General features: G+C 32.3%; 3 protein-coding genes across 5 annotated transcripts in view; all 3 read right to left on the reverse strand.

The window, feature by feature from the left end:
• Positions 1-45: 45 nt before the first annotated feature.
• Positions 46-2,087, reverse strand: LOC109594273 (cytochrome P450 6k1-like). The gene is made up of 5 exons (XM_020009479.2): positions 2,000-2,087; positions 1,004-1,871; positions 735-947; positions 431-679; positions 46-367 (listed from the first exon to the last, which is right to left on the reverse strand). The coding sequence occupies exons 2-5, from the start codon at positions 1,869-1,871 to the stop codon at positions 189-191; spliced, it is 1,509 nt and encodes a 502-aa protein (XP_019865038.2). The 5' UTR covers positions 2,000-2,087; the 3' UTR covers positions 46-188.
• Positions 2,088-3,628: 1,541 nt separating this feature from the next.
• On the reverse strand, positions 3,629-5,362 carry LOC109594303 (cytochrome P450 6k1-like). The gene is made up of 4 exons (XM_020009511.2): positions 4,495-5,362; positions 4,225-4,437; positions 3,922-4,170; positions 3,629-3,863 (listed from the first exon to the last, which is right to left on the reverse strand). The coding sequence occupies exons 1-4, from the start codon at positions 5,360-5,362 to the stop codon at positions 3,685-3,687; spliced, it is 1,509 nt and encodes a 502-aa protein (XP_019865070.2). The 3' UTR covers positions 3,629-3,684.
• Positions 5,363-7,044: 1,682 nt separating this feature from the next.
• LOC109594324 (high affinity cGMP-specific 3',5'-cyclic phosphodiesterase 9A) overlaps positions 7,045-22,259 on the reverse strand; it is a 72,857-nt gene continuing 57,642 nt past the window's right edge. For 2 of the 3 annotated variants that reach the window (XM_049966293.1, XM_049966292.1), the window contains 9 exons: positions 13,775-13,902; positions 13,522-13,717; positions 12,303-12,417; positions 11,620-11,857; positions 11,176-11,562; positions 10,670-10,921; positions 10,396-10,616; positions 9,432-10,348; positions 7,045-9,083 (listed from right to left, as the gene is read on the reverse strand). In XM_049966293.1, the coding sequence (XP_049822250.1) occupies positions 8,653-9,083; positions 9,432-10,348; positions 10,396-10,616; positions 10,670-10,921; positions 11,176-11,562; positions 11,620-11,857; positions 12,303-12,417; positions 13,522-13,717; positions 13,775-13,902 (2,885 nt within the window). In that variant the 3' untranslated portion in view covers positions 7,045-8,652. The remainder of the gene's footprint in view (positions 9,084-9,431; positions 10,349-10,395; positions 10,617-10,669; positions 10,922-11,175; positions 11,563-11,619; positions 11,858-12,302; positions 12,418-13,521; positions 13,718-13,774; positions 13,903-22,259) is intronic. The other variant, XM_049966294.1, reaches the window with a different exon arrangement.

Raw genomic sequence — 22,259 nt, forward strand, 5'->3', positions numbered from 1 at the left:
TAAAACAAATGTTATTTTAAATTATTAACCAAATAAAACACAGTATCCTGATAATATTTATTTAATAAATGCATACATATATTATAGTATTTTATAGTATTTGAATGAAGCGAATTTCAATTATATTTTTAGGTCTAAATCACAAATATATAAATCTAATATAGATTTTAAATTAAAAAGTTTGATAATTAAGCTGCATGCGATACACATTTTTTAAATTTCATAGGTAAACCCACTTTAGACGCCAATACAAAGCTTTTAGGTTCAAAGACAAGTGGTACTGGAGTTTCCTTAGTCTTGACCACCTCAAACTCAGAAATTATTTTAGCCAAGCCTAGTTTGGTGCTCAACATTCCAAAACGCTCACCTAAAAATATATCAGAAATGAAATATTTAATTTTTACAACACAAGATTTAGTAACATTCTCACCAATACAATTTCTTGGCCCGTCACCAAAGGGTATGTAACTTAATCCATCAGTGTTCATGGTATTTTCAGCGAATCTTTCAGGATTATAAATTTTGGGATTAGGAAAGATTTCAGGATCATAATGTAGACCAAACATGGGGATATAAATTGGAGTTCCTTTTTCTATTACAACATCTGTGCCTGGTACTTTGTAGTTTTCATTACACATTCTGTCTAAGAACGGCAGCACTGGGTACATCCTCAGTGTCTCTATATAAATAAATTAATCGTTTAGAAGTGATATAATGTATTTTTAATGTCTTACCTGAAACACACATGTGTAAGTACTTCATTTCTAATAGGGACTCGTAAGTTATTCCATGGTGTTTCCTAATGCTGCTTTGAATTTCCTCTCTGAGCTTTTGTTGAATGTTTGGATGAATGCATAGTTCATACAGTGTAAATGCCATAGTAGAACTTGTAGTCTCGAAACCTGCCACAAAGAACTGTGCTGCTTGGCCAACTACCCTTGGACCCTCTAAAATAAATCACCAATAATATCCTCAACACAATACCAAGTAGCTAAGAAATTACCAAATTTATATTCCTTAACAAAATCCTTATTTTTCTTAATATCTATAATGAGATCGATGAGATCATTGCCTTTTAATCCAGCCTCTTCCCTGGCCTTTAAAGTGGTTTCAAACACATTTGTTAAGAAGTTATTTACATGTTGAGGCATAAAAGTTAACTTAAATAAGTTTACAAGACTTGGAAGGAAGAAAAATGAGGTCTGACTTATGCTATTCCTCAGAGTGAAATTGAAAATCTCACCGCCATGCTTTCTAAAATCGCCTTGTCCATCGAAACTGTGAGCATTTATGGCGAAGGCGCACTTCGCAATGACATCAGTCGAGTACTTGGCGCAGATTTCTTTCGATTCCATAACATCCTCGTTTAAATGTTTTGCTAAGTATTTATTTAATTCATCCCCAATATCGTTTATCATTGGGAACATGGATTTAAGTTTTCCACTTGTGAAAATTGGGGAGATGAGCTTTCTGGTTCCCTTCCATTCGGAACTTTTGCTTAAGAACAGCATGCTGTCGGTGAGTAGGTCATGTTTGCAAGATGCGACGGTTCTGTTGGTAAAATAGTTGAAATCCCGGATTAAAATGGACTTCACCAAGTCCGGACTTCGAATAACCAAACAAGGTTTAGAGAACACAAAAATACCAATAAATTTTCCGGATGTTGTGTTGTAGAGTTTCTCTAAATATGGGCCAATTGAAAGTTTAAACCTTATTATGTCCCAAAAGTTTCCAACGAATGGCTTGGGAGGTATGAAGGGAACATTGCGTTTTGCCCAGTAATCGTAATTCCTGCTGGTGTACTTGTAGATGAGGTAGACGAAAGTCACCAGAAGAATAAGAGTATCCACGTACCAATATGATATAATCATCTGAAAATTTTATTATACAATTTACTAAAATTAGTTAATAATTTTGAAAAATTTTACAAAAACGTAATGAGAAATCATTTATTTAAAAGAGATTTTATTAGAAATAATAAAAAAAGGTAATATCTTACTTTGAAGTTAATGAGTTATATCATTAGTTTCACCTCACGAACTAATCATGTAAACTGGTGTACATCAATAAATAACATTCGAGAATAATTATAGCAAGCTTGTTTTCTTCCAGCTATCTGAAAATGCATGTTTAACAGATCCGTATTTAATAACAATTTTTTATTGTTATCTAAGTTGTTATTATATATAGTGTACAGATTGCTTCATATAATCAAGTCGCCAGAGAGGCCAAATGGCTAAAAGGTGTTATTGTTGCTAAGTGAATCTGCATCACGAAATTAACTTGAAAATAGCCAAATCATATTTTCGTTTAAGTTATAAAATCATCAAAGCCAAAGACTACTACTAATAAATATAGTTAGTTAATAATTGTAAAAAACAACAAGATTAGCAGTCATTTTAAATTTAAATTTTAGTAATAATTATTCGTAATTTGGTGTTAGTTTATGTAATTGAATATCCTAAATTTATTTTTTTAATATTCTCAGAAAGCATAAATTAAATTTGCTCGTGCATGAAATTAGTACAGATTAAATAATTTAAAAATATTTACTTGCAAATATAAAATAATAACATGTAATTTATAAGGTGCTTAAATGCTAATTACAAATTTTACAGAAATCTTATTTCAAAATGAGGTCTTCTATGGAAATATTGTAATTTTAAAAATTTGTAATTTGTTTGATTTAGTTTAGTTTAGTTTCTATATTAATAAGTTGAAATCTTCGTTAGAAATCATGACTTCTACAGTTATTTATCATTATCAGAATTTATGATTTTGTATGCATTTATTTTTCACACTTACATCACAGTGTTATCATAGTTCACTTGATGTGTAATAATATTTTGTCGATATCTTTATTATTGATATTAATAATGTTTAAAATTGCCATCTAGTTATTGCCAATTATTAATATTTAACCAGATTTTTCAATAATTGTAACTATACTTAAATAGATCATTATTTGTTGTTATTTTCATATATTTTATAATTGCTTATATTTACCACAGCAAATAAATCTGAATTAATATTTGACAAAGTAGTAATTAGGTAATTATTAGAAGTCATTGCATGTGTATCTTTCGTGCCTTTTCAACATCTAATTAATTAAATTTATGTAATTACAGATGTTCCAGTTGTAATTTGTTTCACGCAAAACAAGGTAAGATAAAAATAATATCGAAAATTAGTCATTTTTTATAATTAATTATATTTACCAATGAATTATGGGTTAATAAATAATATTAATGCCATTTAAATTATAAAAATGTTTAAATTTATCATGTTGATAATTGCATGTTTTTTAAATACAAGGTTTATACATTATTACTACTAGTAATTTTAAATATAAGTACTGTAAGGACAGAACTAATTAAAGTTTTTAATCATTGGAACAATAATGAGTCAAGGTCGGAACTCCTCTATTTTTCAAGTATTCTTGAAGTATGTATAGAAGGCAGAAGTACAATATCTTTAATTTTATTATAAAATATTAATTATACTAATATAAATAAATATATTCTTTACGAAGCTTAATACATTTTACATTTTTCAGTCAGACAGATAGTTTTTCATGTTACAGTATTTTATGTACATTCTTAAAAAAATTACTGCAAGCTTTACCATATACTATGGCATATATTTATATTTGAATACTAAATAACAATATTGAATATAAATTTTTTAAGCAGCATGTGAAACACATTTCTTGAATTTCATGGGTAAACCAACTTTAGATGTTAATATAAAACTTTTAGGCTCAAAGACAAGTGGTACTGGAGTTTCCTTGGTCTTGATTACCTCAAATTCAGAAATTATTTTAGCCAAGCCTAGTTTTGTGCCTAACATTCCAAAACGTTCACCTAAAAATTCACAAGAAATTAGTCAAATAATTTTAACAATATTTGGGAATTTTCTCACCAATACAGTTTCTTGGTCCATCTCCAAAGGGTATGTAACTTAAGCCTTCAGTGTTTATAGTATTTTCGGCGAATCTTTCAGGATTATAAATCTTGGGATTTGGGAATATTTTTGGGTCATAATGTAAACCAAACATAGGTATATAAATTGGGGTTCCTTTCTCTATTACAACATCTGTGCCAGGTACCTTGTAGTTTTCGTTACACATTCTGTCCAAGAAAGGCAGCACTGGGTACATTCTTAACGTCTCTGTGTGAAAAATATTTTTAAAAATATAACATTATTTTAATTAATACCCCTTACCTGAAACACACATGTGCAAATACTTCATGTCTAAAAGGGACTCGTAAGTTATTCCATTATTTTTTCTAATGCTATTTTGAATTTCCTCTCTTAGCTTCTGTTGAATGTTTGGATGAAGGCATAGTTCATATAGTGTAAACGCCATAGTGGAACTTGTGGTTTCGAAACCAGCCACAAAGAATTGTCCTGCTTGTGCCACCACTTTAGGACCCTCTAAAATAATCCACTTACTATAATAACATTTCAGCCTGTATAATTACTATAAGTTACCAAAGTTGTGTTCCTTAACAAAGTCTTTGTGTTTCTTAATATCCATAATTACGTCTATTAGATCATTGCCTTTTAACCCACTCGCTTCTCTGGCTTTTAAAGTTGCTTCGAACGCATTTGTTAAGAAGTCATTTACGTGTTTAGGCATGAAAGTTAACTTAAAAAGCTTTACAAGATCAGGAAGGAAGAACAACGAGGTTTGGCTTATTCCATTTCTAAGAGTAGAATCAAAAATATCACCGCCGTGCTTTCTAAAAGCTCCCTGTCCCTCAAAACTGTGGGCATTTATGGCGAAGGCACATTTCGCAATAACATCAGTGGAGTACATCGCGCAAATTTCTTTGCATTCCACAACATCATCATTTAAGCGTTTTGAAATGTACTTATTCAGTTCATCCCCAATGTCGTTTATCATAGGGAACATAGTCTTCAGTTTCCCACTGGTAAAAACGGGCGATATAAGCCTCCTGGTTCCCTTCCATTCGGGACTTTTGCTGAAAAACAGCATGCCATCGCTGAGTGGCTCGTGTTTGCCGGTGGCGACGGTTCTGTCGACGAAATAATTGAAATCCCGGATTAAAATGGACTTTACCAGTTCCGGACAACGGACAACCAAACAGGGCTTCGAGAACACGTATATGCCGATAAATTTTTCTGACGTGCTGTTGTAGAGTTTCTCTAAGTATGAGCCAATTGGAAGTTTGAAAGTTAACACATCCCAAAAGTTTCCGACAAATGGCTTGGGGGTGATGAATGGGACGTTGCGTTCTGCCCAGTAGTCGTAATTTCTGCTGACGTATTTGTAGATGAGGAAGACGAAAGTCACCAAAAGGATAAGTGTGTCCACGTACCAATAAGACAGAATCATCTGAAATTGTGCCAATGAATTTATTTAGTTTATATCACAATTTAAATTAATTATACACGTTCTTAAAGCAAGTTCAAATAAATAATAAGTCAATAAAGGTGACAACTTACTTTAGAGTTATGTACTCCACTAGGTTTACACAATAACTATTAATCTAAACTGCCGTTCATCAATAAATAACGTGCGAGGACAATTATTATTATTATGGTAGGTTGGGTTTCTTCCTCCTCTCTGAAAATTCACCATTAACAGATCCGTATTTAACCTTAATAAACACTCTTTGATATTTTTCTACTTATTATATTAGCAAAACTGATATAAAAAATAAATATATGAATTTTTGTTGGAAATAATCAATACATTGTATAAATATAAACAGGGTTAGTTATCTTAAAAAATGACAATTATTGCAAAAAATAGTAGTAGTAGATAAAAATATTCTAAATTTATTCTGGGTCAACCTTTTTTTAACATTTTGTAGATACAATCCTGATAGAAATTAAAAAAATATGTTATCAAAGTTTATATAATTTTACAATAATATTTTGTCGCAGAAGTGTTAGTTTTAATAATAATCTTATCAAATATGATAAAAATTACTAAATAGAAACATTATTATATTATTGTACATTTTTGATACACACTGATCTGGAAATATCTTTTATTAAACAATTAAGTGTGTTTACATTAAAAAGAATCAAATTAACAATAGACAATGTTAATCAAAATAATGTAGGTAATTATAGGAAAACCATACGTGTATGTTACGTGCCTTTTTAATACTTAATTAAATGATTAAATTTGTGCATAAATTACATGGAATTACAAATGTTTCAGTTATAATTTGTACCATGCGATTTATATATGATTTATAATTTGCCTCGTTACAACCCTGTGAATTTATTCAAAACTGATATCAATATATTGTTTTTTGATATTGAAAGTATGTTCTCCCTCACCTATGAAGAGTTATTTTAATATTTAATTCCATAGTTTATTTGACCAGAATGTAATTTACACCCATTAAGAAAGATGATGTAATTATTTTTTGTATCAAACCAATTTTTCTAAATTTTTTACTTAAAATTATATATTAATATAATAATTATAGTTGTATTTCGTGTGTAAAAAATTATTTACGTTTAAAACAACATGCAATAACACAGTAAATTTTAATACATATTTATAAATATTTGATATATAGGTATGTAATTATTTCAAATAATACCACAAAATTTCCTAATGTTTTAATAGATTTGCCATTTTAAACTTAATTTTGCTGATATTATATAATTTTGGAACATAATAACACTATAAATTAAAATTTTATATTATTGTAATTATTACAAATATTTAAAATTATAGAAATAAAAGTAAATGTTCCTTTTAAATATTATTTATTGTGTGCTAAATTAAAAAGAAAACATGTAACTGCATCAATTGTTACAGACATCTTTAACACATTAAAGATTAATAAAATAATTAAAATAAATTATCGAATGTTTTGTTGTAATCTACCACGGATAAACAGTATATTTTATGAAAACATTTTGTTTTCATGACTTGCTACTTTTTCAACAATGATTTGCAGAGTTTAATTATTAGTATCATTTCTAAAAAAATAAATAAAGTTTGGATACTTACCTAAGAATGAAACTAAAGGCGACAATAAATAGACTGAGCCAGTTCATAAACATTTATTAAATATCGTTACTTTACATTGGCATATGGACATCATACTATCAGTAAAATATTTACTGCGATTTGTTTTCTCTAAATACATGACTTATCTAATAAATAGGAAGAATATAGATTTCTTTAGACAAGAATAAAAGGTATAGGCGAAAATGGTCCTCATTGTACAACAGAGAACAGTACGTTTTTCTCTCAGAAGTTCACAAAACAAATCTCAAAGAAGTTCTTTAAGAGTTTTGCGATATTTTGGGAATAGAATTGTTTACTAGCACCACATTAGATGTTGCATCATAGTTAAGTAAACGGAAGAAAGAACAAATTATCCAATAAAATCCAAACTGTTCCAAAGCCCCAAACATTTACAATTAGAGTGTATACCGCACTTTACATAAAATAAACAAAAATCGTGTACTGATATGTCTTCTGAAAATTTTAAACTGTTGTGGAAGTAACAAAAAGATACAATTAAAGATCTAGAAGTTAGTTATTTGGTATGAAAATATTATTCTATTTTTATCTTAACACTATAAATGCACACATATAAAATAATATTTCTAAATTTCATTAATAAAAGACTAGAATCACATATACAGGACAACTAAAAAATCTGAATTCAAGTTCTGGAAAGGGGACAATTCAAATTTATTATTTGCCCAATATAAACATCTCGAACGATATCGTCTAATAAACTTAACATATAAATATACTATGTTGAATTTGTAGATTTTGATAAAATTTTTGCTCTAAATAACCATGAACAAATTATATGACATGAACAAATACAAAATGAGTATCATAGTTAATAAAGATGACTTTTACCACTAACAAGAACAAATATTTAGATGCATTAATTTATTTAAAACATATTTCTGGATGTAACAATAAACAAGTATTTACAACAAATTTATATTTTACAAAATATTCGCTCAGGTTATGATTAATTGCACATCGTCTAAAATTAGCGACAATCATAGTTATTTGTTTTCAAAACAACTAAATTATAACATTTTAATTTACTATGAGTTTTATCTAATCACAATTAATTGAGCTACTACAAAATAATAATTTTACAAGTTTGCAATAATTAAGTCTACAGTTCCAGAAATGAAAAAAATAATGCACCCTCTATTAACACGTATTTATATTTTTTGTTTGTTTTAACTCTTTTGTTAGAATTATTTTGTATATTTCTTAGATGAATTTCATAAGATTTTAATCTACCAAGTTAAATTTTGTTCAGAGCGAAGTTTACTTCTTTCTATGTTTGGATTTAATTTCAGTTCAGTCTTAATAATAAGCAAAATTTTATTTTATTAGTCCCGATTTGGTCAATTGTAGTTTGATTATTTTTAAAAATTGACTTTTTGCCGGCGAAGATAAACTTCCCTCTGTTCCAACCAACCAAAGGTGACAGAGATCTTATGCGCGACTGCCTAAAACTCGTTGAAGGAATATGTACAGTAAAAATAAATACACAATAAATAAAAAACTTCAATCAACATCTAGACATTTTCTCCAGCGTTTGGTCTGTATTTACAACATCGACAAAAAATATATCTAGTAAAACACTCCCTGTCAGGAGGGCTGACCTCCTGTCATATCAGACTCGGATCCTTTTCAGCCGTAACCACTGCGCTCTCCTCGATTTTTAGTTCTTTCAGCTTCGTCTCCAACAGACCCTGATCCTTCAACTTCTTGTTCAATTGGTCGTTATTTATTTCATTATTTTTTCGCGGCGATGACAGTGGGGTGGTTTTCGCGGTCGGACAGTTACTCGCCAACTGAGAGGTAGATGGTAGGGATTGATTGTCCGTTTCCGGTTTGCTTCCGGCGTCTTCGATGTCGAGTTGCGAGGACCATCCGTCCGGTCTGTCTTTGTTTCTTCCTAAAACAAAAAATTTCCATCCTTTTTTGTTTGAGGCAGAGTGTTTTGTTTTGGGGAGTGTACTGGATTTTGTGTTTTTACTAAGATCTAGGTCTACGTCTTCTAGACTCTTACAACATTGGACACCACCTCGTTTTTTACCTGGAAAAAAGTACATTTCTTAAAATCATGCAAGGAAGAGGAAATGCGATTCAGAACACGATAAAAATCATTGAATCTATAATAATTAATTGTGACACAGCAGGGCCAGTTTGTCCTAAATAAAAGATAAATGAGGGAATTAATAATTATTGATTTTTAATTGGCAGCACAGTCTAACACTGTTAGTCAGTGGTTAAAATTATTAAATTAAAACAGGAAACAATTTAATGATTTTAACGTGCATCAATATATCACATCAAGAAGTGCCAAAGTGACAACAATAAGAGAGCATCAAACTAGACAAAACTATGTTCACAATCAGAAGCAATAAGTAAAACGAATTCGTACCTTTGGAGGTGGTAGTATTTTGGGCACAATTATTGTTTTTGACTGAGTGTGATTTAGAATTTTTGATTTTGCCGTCCTTCTCCGTCGACAGTCCAAATCGGTCCGTAAACTGCCTAAACCTTGTCATAAGAGATCGATTATTTTTTAACTCACTCACTGTCTCAATGGGCACTTTTTTCACATCAGTCTCTTCTAAAATACTGTTTGCACTATCACTGGCTTTGCTTAACTGTTCTATACAATTATTTTGAATACTATTTTGATTTGTGTTGTTCACTTTTTCTTCCACAACTGAAAGTTCGTCTTTGTCTTTGACTGGAGAGTTGTGCATTTTTAGTTTTTCCTCGTTCGTGAAGGTTTTATTGTCACTAGTCTTTAAAATGCTCTTCTTCTCCTCCAGGCTCGTCGGCACTTTAACAGAATGCTCGGAGTTGCGCTTGTTCAAGTTTATTGTCTCTTTGGATAAAACGCACTCCCCTTCGTTCTGTTTGTCGACCTCGTTTTCATCGTCCTGAAGACTCATCATTTTTTGAGTAAGCGCCTCAGCGTAATCGTCCAGAAATTCCGGTCTGTCGAACGACAATTTTTTATTGCCAACCAAGCAGTGCTGGTCGAAACTGAAAGCTGTGGTCCTAAGTTTGCCTCGCTGCATCATCCTGGCCAGTTCTGAACTGCTCAGGTGTTGTCCCCGTTCTCTGCTACCTTTACGCGATCCGGGATAGCTTTTCCTTCCGGTACCCACACTGCTTTCCGTGGATATCTTAAATTTCAACGCCTTCTCGGAAACCTCCACTTCAGTGGCGGTCTCCGAATCGCCACTTTCCGGGTCTTCGGCCACGTCTTCCAGACTTTGTTCTTCTCCGATGACGTTTCCGCTTTCAATGCTGACCTCTGTGTCTTCATCGGTTGACCTAGAACTACAAAACGATAGAACAACTACTTTATGTTTGTTTGAAAATTGTACCGTGATCTGGTCTGTTGGAAGCTGAGGCTCTTCTTCATTTTGACGCTGCTATTTGATATGGATTTGGGTACGGACATACTGTCTGGACTTTGACTGGATGGTGTGTGTTGTTGCTCTAGTTCTGCCACAATACTCTTCCTATGAGCTCTTTCCTCTTTGGTAGCTTCGTTCAACCTTTTGTAGTACTCCAAAGCGTCTCTCACCGGCTGTATTATCAAATCCTAAAAGGCACAAACCTGTAAACTGAACCATAAAATATTGTGACAACGTTTACTTGTAGCTCAGTTAGAAGCTCCCCCAAAGCTTCGAACAATGGAAGAAGCACGAATCCGATAAAAGAACACTGAGAAGAAGGTTTGGTTATTTTTTCTCGGTCCATGAAGGGGGTGACTGGGAGGCCTTCCAGCTTTTCAGCGTCACTCTGTTTAAAAAATTCTTGTAATAGTTTGTCCAGCCATGGTTCTGCAACGTCCATCGGTCTAGCTTCATTGGATATATCGGAAACTTTGATTAATACCATGCAAAGCTGAAAAAGTAATGTTTTTAGTGTTTTATTACATTCTCGTTAATTAACCAGATAATAATATGTATTATTAATGGTGCATATATGAAATATATCATAATCACTATAATTAATAATTCTAATTAGCTGATAATAAAAAATATATAGGATATTAAAACATAATTGTTGTGAAATATTAATAAAATAGAATACAGTAGTAATATATGAATGTAAATTATTTATACAGAGGAGAAGGCAAAACAGATTTAATTACTTACAAGATTGACGTGGGCTTTGTCGTTGTAGTTAAATGTTGGCACAATTTCCTTAAAATTAGTTAATATCTCGTTGTGTCTTGCCATATCAGTAGCCAAAATACATCTTATGATCCCCTCCCGGACTTGCTTAAAGTCCTCACCACTGAACGACTTAAAAATGTTGCAGTCCTCATTTTCTAGTATTCTAAAGGCTACGCTACAATGATGATTCTCTAACGGAGATATATCATTGTACCGAATGGCTAATTCCGTTTTGGCATTTATTTGATAAATATTGTTGTAGCCTGGATGGTCCAAATCGTGACAAATGCAGGATGTTAACAGGATCAATACCTCCAAATCGCCTATTTTTGAGGGGAGATCGACGCACCACGATATGGCGTACAACTAAAATGAACAGATAGGAATAAAGAACGAAATATAAAATGTAAAAATGAATCTGACCATCTGGGCAACACAAAAGCAGTGGCGGAAATTGTGGAAGGGAACGTCGTTGTAATTCTTGTAGGCCTCGTAGAGGAAGTTGCGGAGGGTGGTGATGTCGATCGCGAACTTTGAACAGAGATCGTGATCGAGATACATCTGTTGCAGCAACAATAGCAGCTCCTCGTCCTCCCAGGGACGGGCGTCGAACGTCGGCGTCCTTAACCAGTGCCGGATGTTGTCCGACACTTGTGCGTCACTGGGCAAACAACAAAAATAGACTCAATCCTTAATATAATGGGTATAATTTAAATCAGACATCACCACAATAGATAAGTCGTTAAATATAACTTTTAATAAATAATCAAATCAAATTTAATTATGTTATTAAATGCTCTTAAATGTTATTAAATTCAACTAATCATATAATTCTTTTAATACAGATAATCCTTATTGAAGTATTGATAAATTGTACAAATAAATGTGATGTTTAGTCAATTGAATTAACTGTCTGCCTAAATAAATCATATTTCAATTTAAATTTTTGTGATTTCCCATTGATAAAATAAACTGCATTATTATTAATATAAAAACATTTTATTTGAAAACAATATTTCCCCTAAATTGACTGTATATTTGAAAATTATTTTCTTTGATCAGCAGGACTATTAATAATCAATATTTTAGTAGTAACAAAAACTTACCATATATTGGCGAAATTTTGTTTGACTCGCTTTTTAACCGAATCACTTTTTCTTCTGTACTGAAGCCGACGTAATTCTTCGCTTGACATGGGTTCTGGAAGTTGCTTGTAAAATCCTGCGAAACAATAACCAAATGACCGAAATATTTTATTAGGTTTAAATTTATCGAGTATCAATTTTTTGTTTCCCATTTTTACCCAAATAAAAATTTACCTTGTCAAAATATCAACCGGAAACGAAGCAAATATATTTCAATTCAGACACTCCGCGTTTCTGTTTATGTTGTCTGGCAGGATAATACATATTACAGGAAGCTTGAGAAAAAAGCTCGCCTAAAACTCCCCGCCTTTATCTCGAATACAATTCCGACGCTTCGAAGCACGTATGATTTTATGCTCAAAAGAATAACAAATATTTGGAAAATATAATATGTTTATATGCGTCTGTGTGTTTCCATTCTGATTCCCTTTTCACAGTTAGTCAATTGGCAATAATTTAAATTGGCGAAAACGATATATTGGGAGAAAGGACAACTGCTGGAAAGGTACAAGTCGTCATCTTAGTTTCCCCGCTGCTACTCTGAATATTTATGAATAAATCTATAAGTAAACGAAGTGATTTCACTGAAACATTTTTGTCAATATTTGTCGTCCTTCGTAATTTTGGTCACGATCTTAATGAAATCAGAAGAGATAAAATCATAAGAATTAACTTCAAAGAGAGCCAGATTGGCAGGTAATTGCAAATATTTCCACGTAAACAAATAATGCCTAATTATCGTCAAGTCAAAAGCTGGAACCGCCCCTGATTAATTCGAAAGCACTGTATATTGAACAGAAATTGGAAGTGCGGTGTCTCTTTGATTAAGCTACGTGGCGCTGGGTAACGAAAGAAGCCAGACTCCCCCGTCGAGTTTTATATGCCGGAGGTGTCGCATTAATTAATACCTTTTCCCTTTGATCTGCTCCAGTTTCTCTTAATTTCACTACATGCCGGAGATGTAACCGAATTTTTGCCTCCGGCCTCGTTCTGGTAAATCCAGACCTCGTCCTGCACATGACACCGATTTTGATGTTGAATTTTTAAGGGAAAAACGTTTTACTTGGATCACTTTGATTCTTTTAAGTGTTCATGTAATTATTTTTTGTTTTAAATAACACAATTGCGTCATTTAACTCAGTTAAAATTTTATTTTTAACTGATTTAGTGTGGTTCTTACCGAGCCAGCTCAGACTTTCAGAAGTCTCCAGCTTCTCCCGGAAGGCGTCGACTTCTTTCTGAAGTTCTTGGACCGCATGGGGCAGGGGTAGTTCGTATTTCAATTGTCTTTCGATGGCCGAGACCCTGGACTCCAGGGCCTTGAGATCCGCACCCGTAGTTTCCTGCAGCATTGCCATGCCGTTCGCTGCAACCACCTAATTCACACGACATTAATTAGCATCAATCAAAGCTATTGAATGGATGGTCCTTGCCTGTAGTGAATAAGGGAGATCCTTCGTGTTTGCAGCTAGATCCGAACTAATGTTTAATAGCTGGCCGGCAGTGTTGTACAATTTCAGGATGTCGCGAGGTCCTGCCTCGGCTGCTGATCTGAACAAATCTAGAAACAAAAATTATTGATTTATCATCAAACCTGAAAGCTAATTTTAATATAAAAAACATCGCGGCTTGGGACGGAGATTTATGAATAAATCAAGAAATGTATTGGTAAGCGCAGGATCTCGCTAAACAAGGGTCTTACAAGTGCCACTCAAAAGAACAACCGTACGACATCCCTTATAATAGACACGCTCCAACGAAAATCCATTAGCAATTCAGTTTAATGGCGGTTCGTAGAAAGAAATCTGCATAAAGCGACAAGCGACGCCATAATTAATAAAAGCTCACTTTAATTTTTTGTTTTACATACTCATGACTATTTATACATAACAAACTGACAAATTAATACATTATTTGGTGTTTGTGTTTGTTTAGGCAAATATAAATTTATTCTGATTGAATTGCAAATATTTATTATTAATTTAAAGTTAATAGGGGATAAATACAATTTCGCTGAAATTTGTTAAAACCATTGCGTGCATTTAAATAAGAGGATTATATTTAATATGCAATTATACAACGCTGTAAAATCAAAGCTTGTTGAAAATTCATTAATTGGGGCTTTAAAAAGTTTGTTTATTACATATACTAATTGGTATTGGAAATCTCTTCCCTGAAAAATTAAAATTATACAGCAAAAATAACTTCCAGGAATTGAACAAAAAATAAATTCGGGGAGAAAATATAACATTATATGCAGAAACAGGATAATGGATCATAACTTTATGATGTAATAATTCTTAAAATACATTAAACAAATGGAATAAAAGTTGATGGCAAGTACGAGGCACGAAAAAAGAATAAAACTCAAGATGCCTTTATATCATTTAATCCAAGAATCAAATAACATTTAATAAGATTCGTTGAGAGTACCTATCTACCTGCGTCTTTCTTCAGTGAACAAATATACTTTATGCGGAACCTTATCGAGTTCCGCCGTTGCACTTAACGTTTACTCATGAGTTTTAGTGCCAGCGCTTGTTAATATTGATAAAAGGTACCTTTGTGTGTTATTTTTGGTCACACAATTACGAGCAATTTGTCGCATGCAAATTGAATTGCTGAAACACAATATAATAAAGCTTGTGTCATCCTGAAAGTTTTGGTGGAGGCAGTTTTGATTAAATAACAGGAGATAATGGCATTGCCACACTACACGTCGTCTTATATCGATGTCACTAATTGCTTTAAAGTCAGAAGGCTTTGATGTTTCACATCTAGGCCAAAGTTTGGTACAACTTTCTGCCACTCAAATGGCTTACGAATATTAACACCCTGATAGAGTTGAGTTGCTTAAATTACACTGTCCACTGTCAGAAGATAACCCGTTACATTAAAGTAAATAATAATTGGAATAACGTTTAATATGCACGTCATCATAAACTGATTAATTCTCATAAATCAATTAACTGAACTCGGTCTGTTTCAGCTTCCCTAGGCTGAAATTAAAGTTGATGAACTTCTTACTTTATCATCCCCGGGGAAGTTAAACTCACCATTTTAAACAGGACCTTATCAGGTTTATTCCCGGTGGACGAATTGTACCTCTTAACAAATACGAAACGGTAATCTTAATCGACTGTTCATGTTAAATAGTATAGTTTTTCAAACATTTCGACAAAAGTGATTATCCATAAAACGTTATATTATTCATGCATTAAAAGCACATTTTGCTCTTTGCCTTATTCAAGTCTAATGGAATATGAAAAGTTCTAACAGCATTAAACTTTTATGAATGGACGTAAGTCGGCCTTTCGGGACAAATCAATAACACAGCAATATTATTGGGAAATTCATTCATTTAGATTTTGTCCAAAAATAATTAAATGAAAAATAAATTAATAAAAATGAAGGGACTGAAAGCTTTGGAAACTAAAGCATACAAAGACAACTTGTTTTAACTAAAAGTTAAAAAAGCGTCCTAATTCTTTTAATAAGGTAAAACTACTTACCAAAAGTTTCTTTAAACTAATTGAAATTGGGAAACTTCTAAATCCAAAGCTATTAGAGAAAAGTCTTTTTAAATAAATCACCCCCAAGAAAGTAAGGAAATTAGACACTGATATCAAAGGCAATCATCATCTTTAGAAACCAAACGAGCTGTAAAAAAATTCTTTAAAATTAAGGACCAGAACAAAACAAAGATCTGTGCCCAGCAAAAGAAGAGATGTAAGAATGTAGAACTAAAGAAAGTTTTCTTTAGAAACTTTAATCTAAAAAAGAAAAATAAACTGAGAGTTTAATCTGATAAATAAAATCATAGAAATAAAAATGTAAAAATATATAATTACGTGCTGTGTTTACTGAACTAATAAAATCGTTAATAATTAAACTTTCACGTAGACTCCGGAATTAGAGTTGTTGTTTGGTGGTAATTTAAACACAAACTTTGTTAGCTGCAATATGGGACAATAAATAATTCGGTCACGAATCACGCGATTTTCTCTTAACTTTCGTGCTTTTACAAATTAATTAATCTGCTGAAATATTCCGTTCTTTATTATATTTTACAAACTGTACTTCTATCATGATCATTTACTGCAACATTTCAACGGAATACACGCTTAGATTGTAGATGTAAACGCAAATTGATACAATATTAGCAATTTTAAAAGCTCCAGAACATTTTACGAAACGTTCGGATAAAAATAAAACAACGGCGCCCTCGAGATTTAATTCGTTCCATGCTAATTGCCGAACGAAACTACCACATTCAAATCCAATTAGTGAGACACACTCAATTGCATTTCTAGTTTCCTAAAAGTAAAATTTATTTTCAAGTGTTTCATTTCAATTATTGTTGTATATATATTATATATTAGTACATTATTGTTTTAACTTTGTTGTTTAGTCTTTTCTTTTTATTTATTTAGTGGGTTTACTAAGATCAAAGTAATGGACACAAAGACAATAGAGGGAGCCATGTTTGGGTCAGTGTCATTAGGCAACCAAACTTACAGATCCATAGCCATTTTAAGTTGATACTTGATTAGGAATCTATAAATAATAATATCAGCATTCAATATTAACGTAATATGAATTGTTTCTGATTTTATTGATAAAAGAAGTGGTTGTTTTACTGTAGGTAATATATATATTCATTCAATTTAGCCGGTCTGAACAAAATGGAAATCTTTCAGGTATAAAGAGGCGCTACACGTGAAGGCAGTGGTAATCTGTTGTTTTACATTTTTTCCGTTTCGCCAGCCCTCTTAATTCCCGTTGATAAAGTGTCCCGGCGAAAAAACCTAACGATTTTTTTCACGACTTTTGATGCGTCGCCGTCGAGCTTTGGAAGTACAGTTCGTTCCATCAGGGAGCCAACATTAATACCGTTTACGACTTTGCGGCATCATGGCGCACATTAACTTTGCCCATTTAATTAGACGTGTCCTATTATGTTGTTTATCCGACAATATTAACCGCAACGTCTGTCGTTAGCCGTTATGGATGTTTGGTCGTTGGTCCTGGATAACTGTTAAATCATTTTACGTACTTTCCTATTTACAATTTTGTCCGCGGCTCATTAGAGCGAGAGGAATGAGTAATTTGATGGGTTTGCTCGCACATTGATGAGTTTACGATCATTACTCATATATATGCATACACATGTGAATAATTTCTACCAAAATTTAACTACATCCATTAATTAGGATGACGTATTTCTATTAAATTAGTTCTAATTAGTAAATATTTTATTGTATAATACAATAGTTCTTTGTTGTTGCATGGAAAAGTTGATTACTTAACAATTATCTCTTCAATAATAGTTCTAATCAGCGATTACAAGAAACTATAAAGTTTGGCAAAAGTCATTAAAAGAAGCAATCGAACGAAAACCTAACACTGTGTAATGAACAAAAGATCGAACGTTACAAAGGATCACTAAAGAATGTCCCTTATTGTCCCGGTGAATAATGAAACTGGAACATTTTAATTGATTGATAAAATTCATCCTATTATAATAGAAAGAAATCCCCTTTAATAAAAATTATGACAAACTTACCAATTATGTTTAAGGGTTGAGTTTACTGCACTAAATAATAATTTCATGATTAATATTTTGCATAGGTTTTGTAATGCTTGCTTTGTAATTAAAGCCCATGTTTAACTTCGTTCGTAATTATCATTGGATGGTGTTAAGAGTGTCGTCATACACAAGGATTATTAACTGCGCCAACTAATTATCCAACCTAGATGCGATACCCATTTAAAATGGCAAATATCATAAAAGGGAAAACCAAACAATAGTTAACAACGCAAACAATACGCCTGAGCTTTCAAGCGCAGGTGCTTCATTCAAAATTATTTAATATACACGTATGTACAACAATCAATATTTCGAATTTAGTTTTCAAGCCTGTCAAGTTCACAAGGTCAAGCAATAACATTTGTTAATTAGTTTGTGATAAATTAATATTAATGGATTGACAACTAAAACTATTTAATAGATAAAACTAAAGTAGATAACTTATAATATAAAAAGTGCTACACAATGCGGTGTTGCCACAGTGCAAATAGATGTAAATTGTTAATTTTAATTATTTTCAAAGCTTTTCAACTATTTTAACATTAAAAAAGCTTTGAAAGTATTTCTGTTATACTAAATAAAATTGTCCATATAATATTTTTAAAAAAGATTTAATATTAAAAATTCAGGGATGTTGAGTCATGGATTAATCATGAAGAGTCTAAGCCTTTGAGCGCAGGTGCTTTACGCAAAATTCTAATTAAATATATGCGTAACAATCAATAATTTCAATTTAATTTTATACCATGTCAAACACATAAAGTAAAGGGGAAGCGACATAATAAAATTTGATGTATAAAATTTAAATGGAATGGCATGATAAATCTTAATTTGCATATATTCCTTGGCGAATGAGAATTTGAAACATTACCTTTTTTATGTAATTTGCGGAGACCTTTTTTTAGATATCGTAACGCCCCCACAAAATTTACGAAACGTACTAAATCAAACGGGCGAAGAAAATTTATTTGAAGAAATCATCAAGTCATGAAGTGGCAAATTATTTAGCCCGGCATCAGATGTTGCGGCTTTGTCGTATAAAACGCACAAAACGGGGGGAGATTAACCGGAAGTGTCAAACGGTCATATCACTGCGGAAAAAAGTCGTCCGGGCTTTTCCCCTCCCCAACAAAATGCGGGTTACGCGTGTCGGATCTCGGGCACGTCACATGAATGCCAACTGATAAATGGATCGCTAATGCATTCCGACTGCGACTTAACCGTCTACGAAAATAAAAAAAATATTACGTATTTTACATATGCTGCGGCGGTAATACGATTTCGAATGAATTTTTCAGGGATGATTTATTATTGTTCGCTTTGGGGATTTGTCTGGTGGTGCAAACCGGGAACAAGTTATTGTTTATTAATTTGTTTCGATATGGACTGTTTATTTACGATTTAGATTTTCACTGTTTCACTCTAAAATACGAGGAACAACACACATAAATAATATTCGAAATTTGCACGATTTTTATTTTAAAAAGAGGGAAGAAAACGTTTGTCCTTAAAAAAATTACATTCATGAGATCTGTTTATGACTAAGACATAATAAAATCATTATTCTAAAAGAAACTGGAAGTGACAGGAAAATGTGCTCCGTAGAAAATTTTACTAATAAAATCTCTTTGAGAATTTTGTGATTTAATTTTCTTTTTTTTTAAGATTGTCCCTTAAAGCATTCAAGGATTTAATTTAAATTTAGATCATAGATATTAGAAATATTTGAGTTTTTATTGTACGGTGTAGAGGAAAATAATAAAGAAATATTTCCCTAGAGATTATTGGAATTTTTTAATTAAATTAATAATTTAAACACAGTAATATTATTTCAATATTATCTGATATTCTGGACATAGGGGGAGCCACTTATTGTTTTACATCAATAGGCAACCAGGTTTACGTCCTTTTAAACACAATTACTCCACTGATAAGTGGGAATATTAAATGATTAATTTTATGATATGCCTATTTTCTGAAAGGCTTACTATGTTTTGCCATTCTTGTTGATTTCAATGGTGGATTTCACATTATGAGCTTACGAGGCAATAGAACTATGAAATTAAATTTCACCAATAAACACTAGGTACCTACATCCCGTAATGTTTAATTCTATACCATGAGATTATTTCATTGTGTAGAGATGGCGTTTTACACAGAGATTACAATTATGTACCGAGACCGTATTCGTATCAGTAAACAACGAAAATGGAAGGAAGCTTGTATGGAATTACACTCCATGTTTGGAGCTTTGTTTTGTTAATTAGAAATTTATCTTTTTTCCTCGTACAAGCATAATTTAATTAAGCCAAAAACACAATTCGGAGATAAACCGGAAACGTTATTATAAAAAGATATTTAATTACTGATATTTCGAAAGGCATTAAACGTGAGCGTTCTATTATTATTGACACGCACCAGACAGTCGTATTCTTAAATGAAAAAGTCTAATTAAATTAGGCCGTAATTTCCTAAATTGCACTTAGCGACCACTCGAAACTTTCCAGGCGACTTCTTCAACTCCATGCAATTAATACAACATTAAGTTGACCGCAACCGAATCGAGACTCGTTTTCATTAACGTCCCGTTTTTCTGACGGTGAATCATTATGGAAAGTTTGGCGCCAATCGAAAAATAACCTTCGTTAAAATGAAATCAAAATAAACATAAAACGGCGAAACGGGTAAATGCGCGTTTGATTTTTGGGCTTGTTTGGCTGAAAAGGTTGCGGCAGCAAGGTACCGGAATTGCAATACTTTTACGACTGGCTTTACGGCCGAAAGCAATTTGTGGGGCGAATGCATACAATGTTTTTAATAGCTGGTTGAATGTATAACTGGATAATTATCATAAAACGGGGCGTTTATGGATTAAGCTTATAATGAGCCGTCAAGAAACCAATTTATTCTAAAATTATTATTAAATTTTATTTTGATTTTTTGGGCTAGAGCTCACACTTTCGTTGACTTCCAAGGATTCTTGCTCATTGGTTTAAAGGCTTTTGAACTAGAATTAAAGCTGTGTCTGGAACTGTTAAAGAATGTAGTCTGTAGAATAATCAGTGATTTCCAGAACTATATGTAAACTGGATTGCCTAGTAATATTAAACCACAGGCGGCTCCTTCTATGACCAGTGTTGATTAATATTGAGGGTTTTATTTTTGGTTTAAACAAATCATTTATTAATTTTAATTACCCCTATCTGAACACAAAACATCACTTAAATTTGATCATTCCATGATACTGTATATACAGGGAGGCCCTGAAAGTACCTTGTATTATAAAATATTAAGAAAATACATGATTTTTTAAATTTAACCTTAAAAACATTAAAATAGAATTTAATAAGTAGCCAAACTTTCGAGTAAGTTTAAAAAATGTATAATTTTTTGGTTTTATATGAAACTCTTTCAGTTTAAAGCACAGAAAAGTTGGATTATTTGTCATTTCCCAACGAAAAATGTATATTAACGGCTCAGCCTGACAGAGACAGTTATGATGCCGTTAATTATCGCCAGAAATGTTTCCGAAGTTACGCGGCGTGTGGTTTTCGCGTCCCATTTCGTTATATATATATCGCAGATTTCCAGTAGTCCTGTCGGTCGGTTTTGTGTGTTTCGCCCGGTGGGATTCCCGTCCTTCGCAACGCGTTTTCCGAATGGGCTTTTGTACTTTGTTACACGGTCAAACGTTCCCTTTTATATGATATAACTTGTCGGCCCCGAGACTCGTGTCCTAATAAAGGCACGATGAGTTCCCCCACAGACAGACGCGGGGATAAATTTCAGTCAACGTGGAAAACGAATTGGACCTGCACGATATAAACTCCCGGTACTTTTGTCTATAAAATTGAGCAATAAAAAGCCTGTAAACGTCTAAAAATATATTTCTATTAAATTATTCACAGGAAATGCCCAAGTTTTTTTTATAATGGATCATAAGGTTATCACACAATTTTATTTTTATTAAGTCATAATATGAGTGAACGTTAAAATTGATATTTATTGAACTACTGGTAATACAAAACCGTCTAACACATAAAGGGATACATAAAAGGAATAATGCCTAAACCGAATGCATCACAACGATCATTCGAGCTGGCTAAATTTTATGGCGGTGTGGGAATATGGCACGTATAAAAATGGTTTGCAAGTATTAAAATTATGGCACTAACTCGCAGATTTACCATAAATCTTCCAAGACGTGCTGCCCTGCTTTCAGTCAATGCCGTTTTTAATATTCAACCGTAAATCATCCTTTCCGTAACAATTTTTACTGTGAATAAAATTTATAATTAAAAACTATATTTTTAATATTTATCCTCTTT

The sequence above is a fragment of the Aethina tumida genome, chromosome 4 (assembly GCF_024364675.1).
Source record: "Aethina tumida isolate Nest 87 chromosome 4, icAetTumi1.1, whole genome shotgun sequence".
NCBI classification, from domain to species: domain Eukaryota; kingdom Metazoa; phylum Arthropoda; class Insecta; order Coleoptera; family Nitidulidae; genus Aethina; species Aethina tumida.

Bases quoted from the DNA above. Each gene is read 5' to 3' on its own strand.
- LOC109594273 (XM_020009479.2), bottom strand. From the start codon at position 1,871: ATGATTATATCATATTGGTACGTGGATACTCTTATTCTTCTGGTGACT. The intron at 948-1,003 runs GTAATTTCTTAG...GATTTATTTTAG, and splicing joins TGTTAAGGAATATAAATTTG to AGGGTCCAAGGGTAGTTGGC. The intron at 680-734 runs GTAAGACATTAA...TTATTTATATAG, and splicing joins CTTACACATGTGTGTTTCAG to AGACACTGAGGATGTACCCA.
- LOC109594303 (XM_020009511.2), bottom strand. From the start codon at position 5,362: ATGATTCTGTCTTATTGGTACGTGGACACACTTATCCTTTTGGTGACT. The intron at 4,438-4,494 runs GTAACTTATAGT...GGATTATTTTAG, and splicing joins TGTTAAGGAACACAACTTTG to AGGGTCCTAAAGTGGTGGCA. The intron at 3,864-3,921 runs GTGAGAAAATTC...GTGAATTTTTAG, and splicing joins TGGACCAAGAAACTGTATTG to GTGAACGTTTTGGAATGTTA.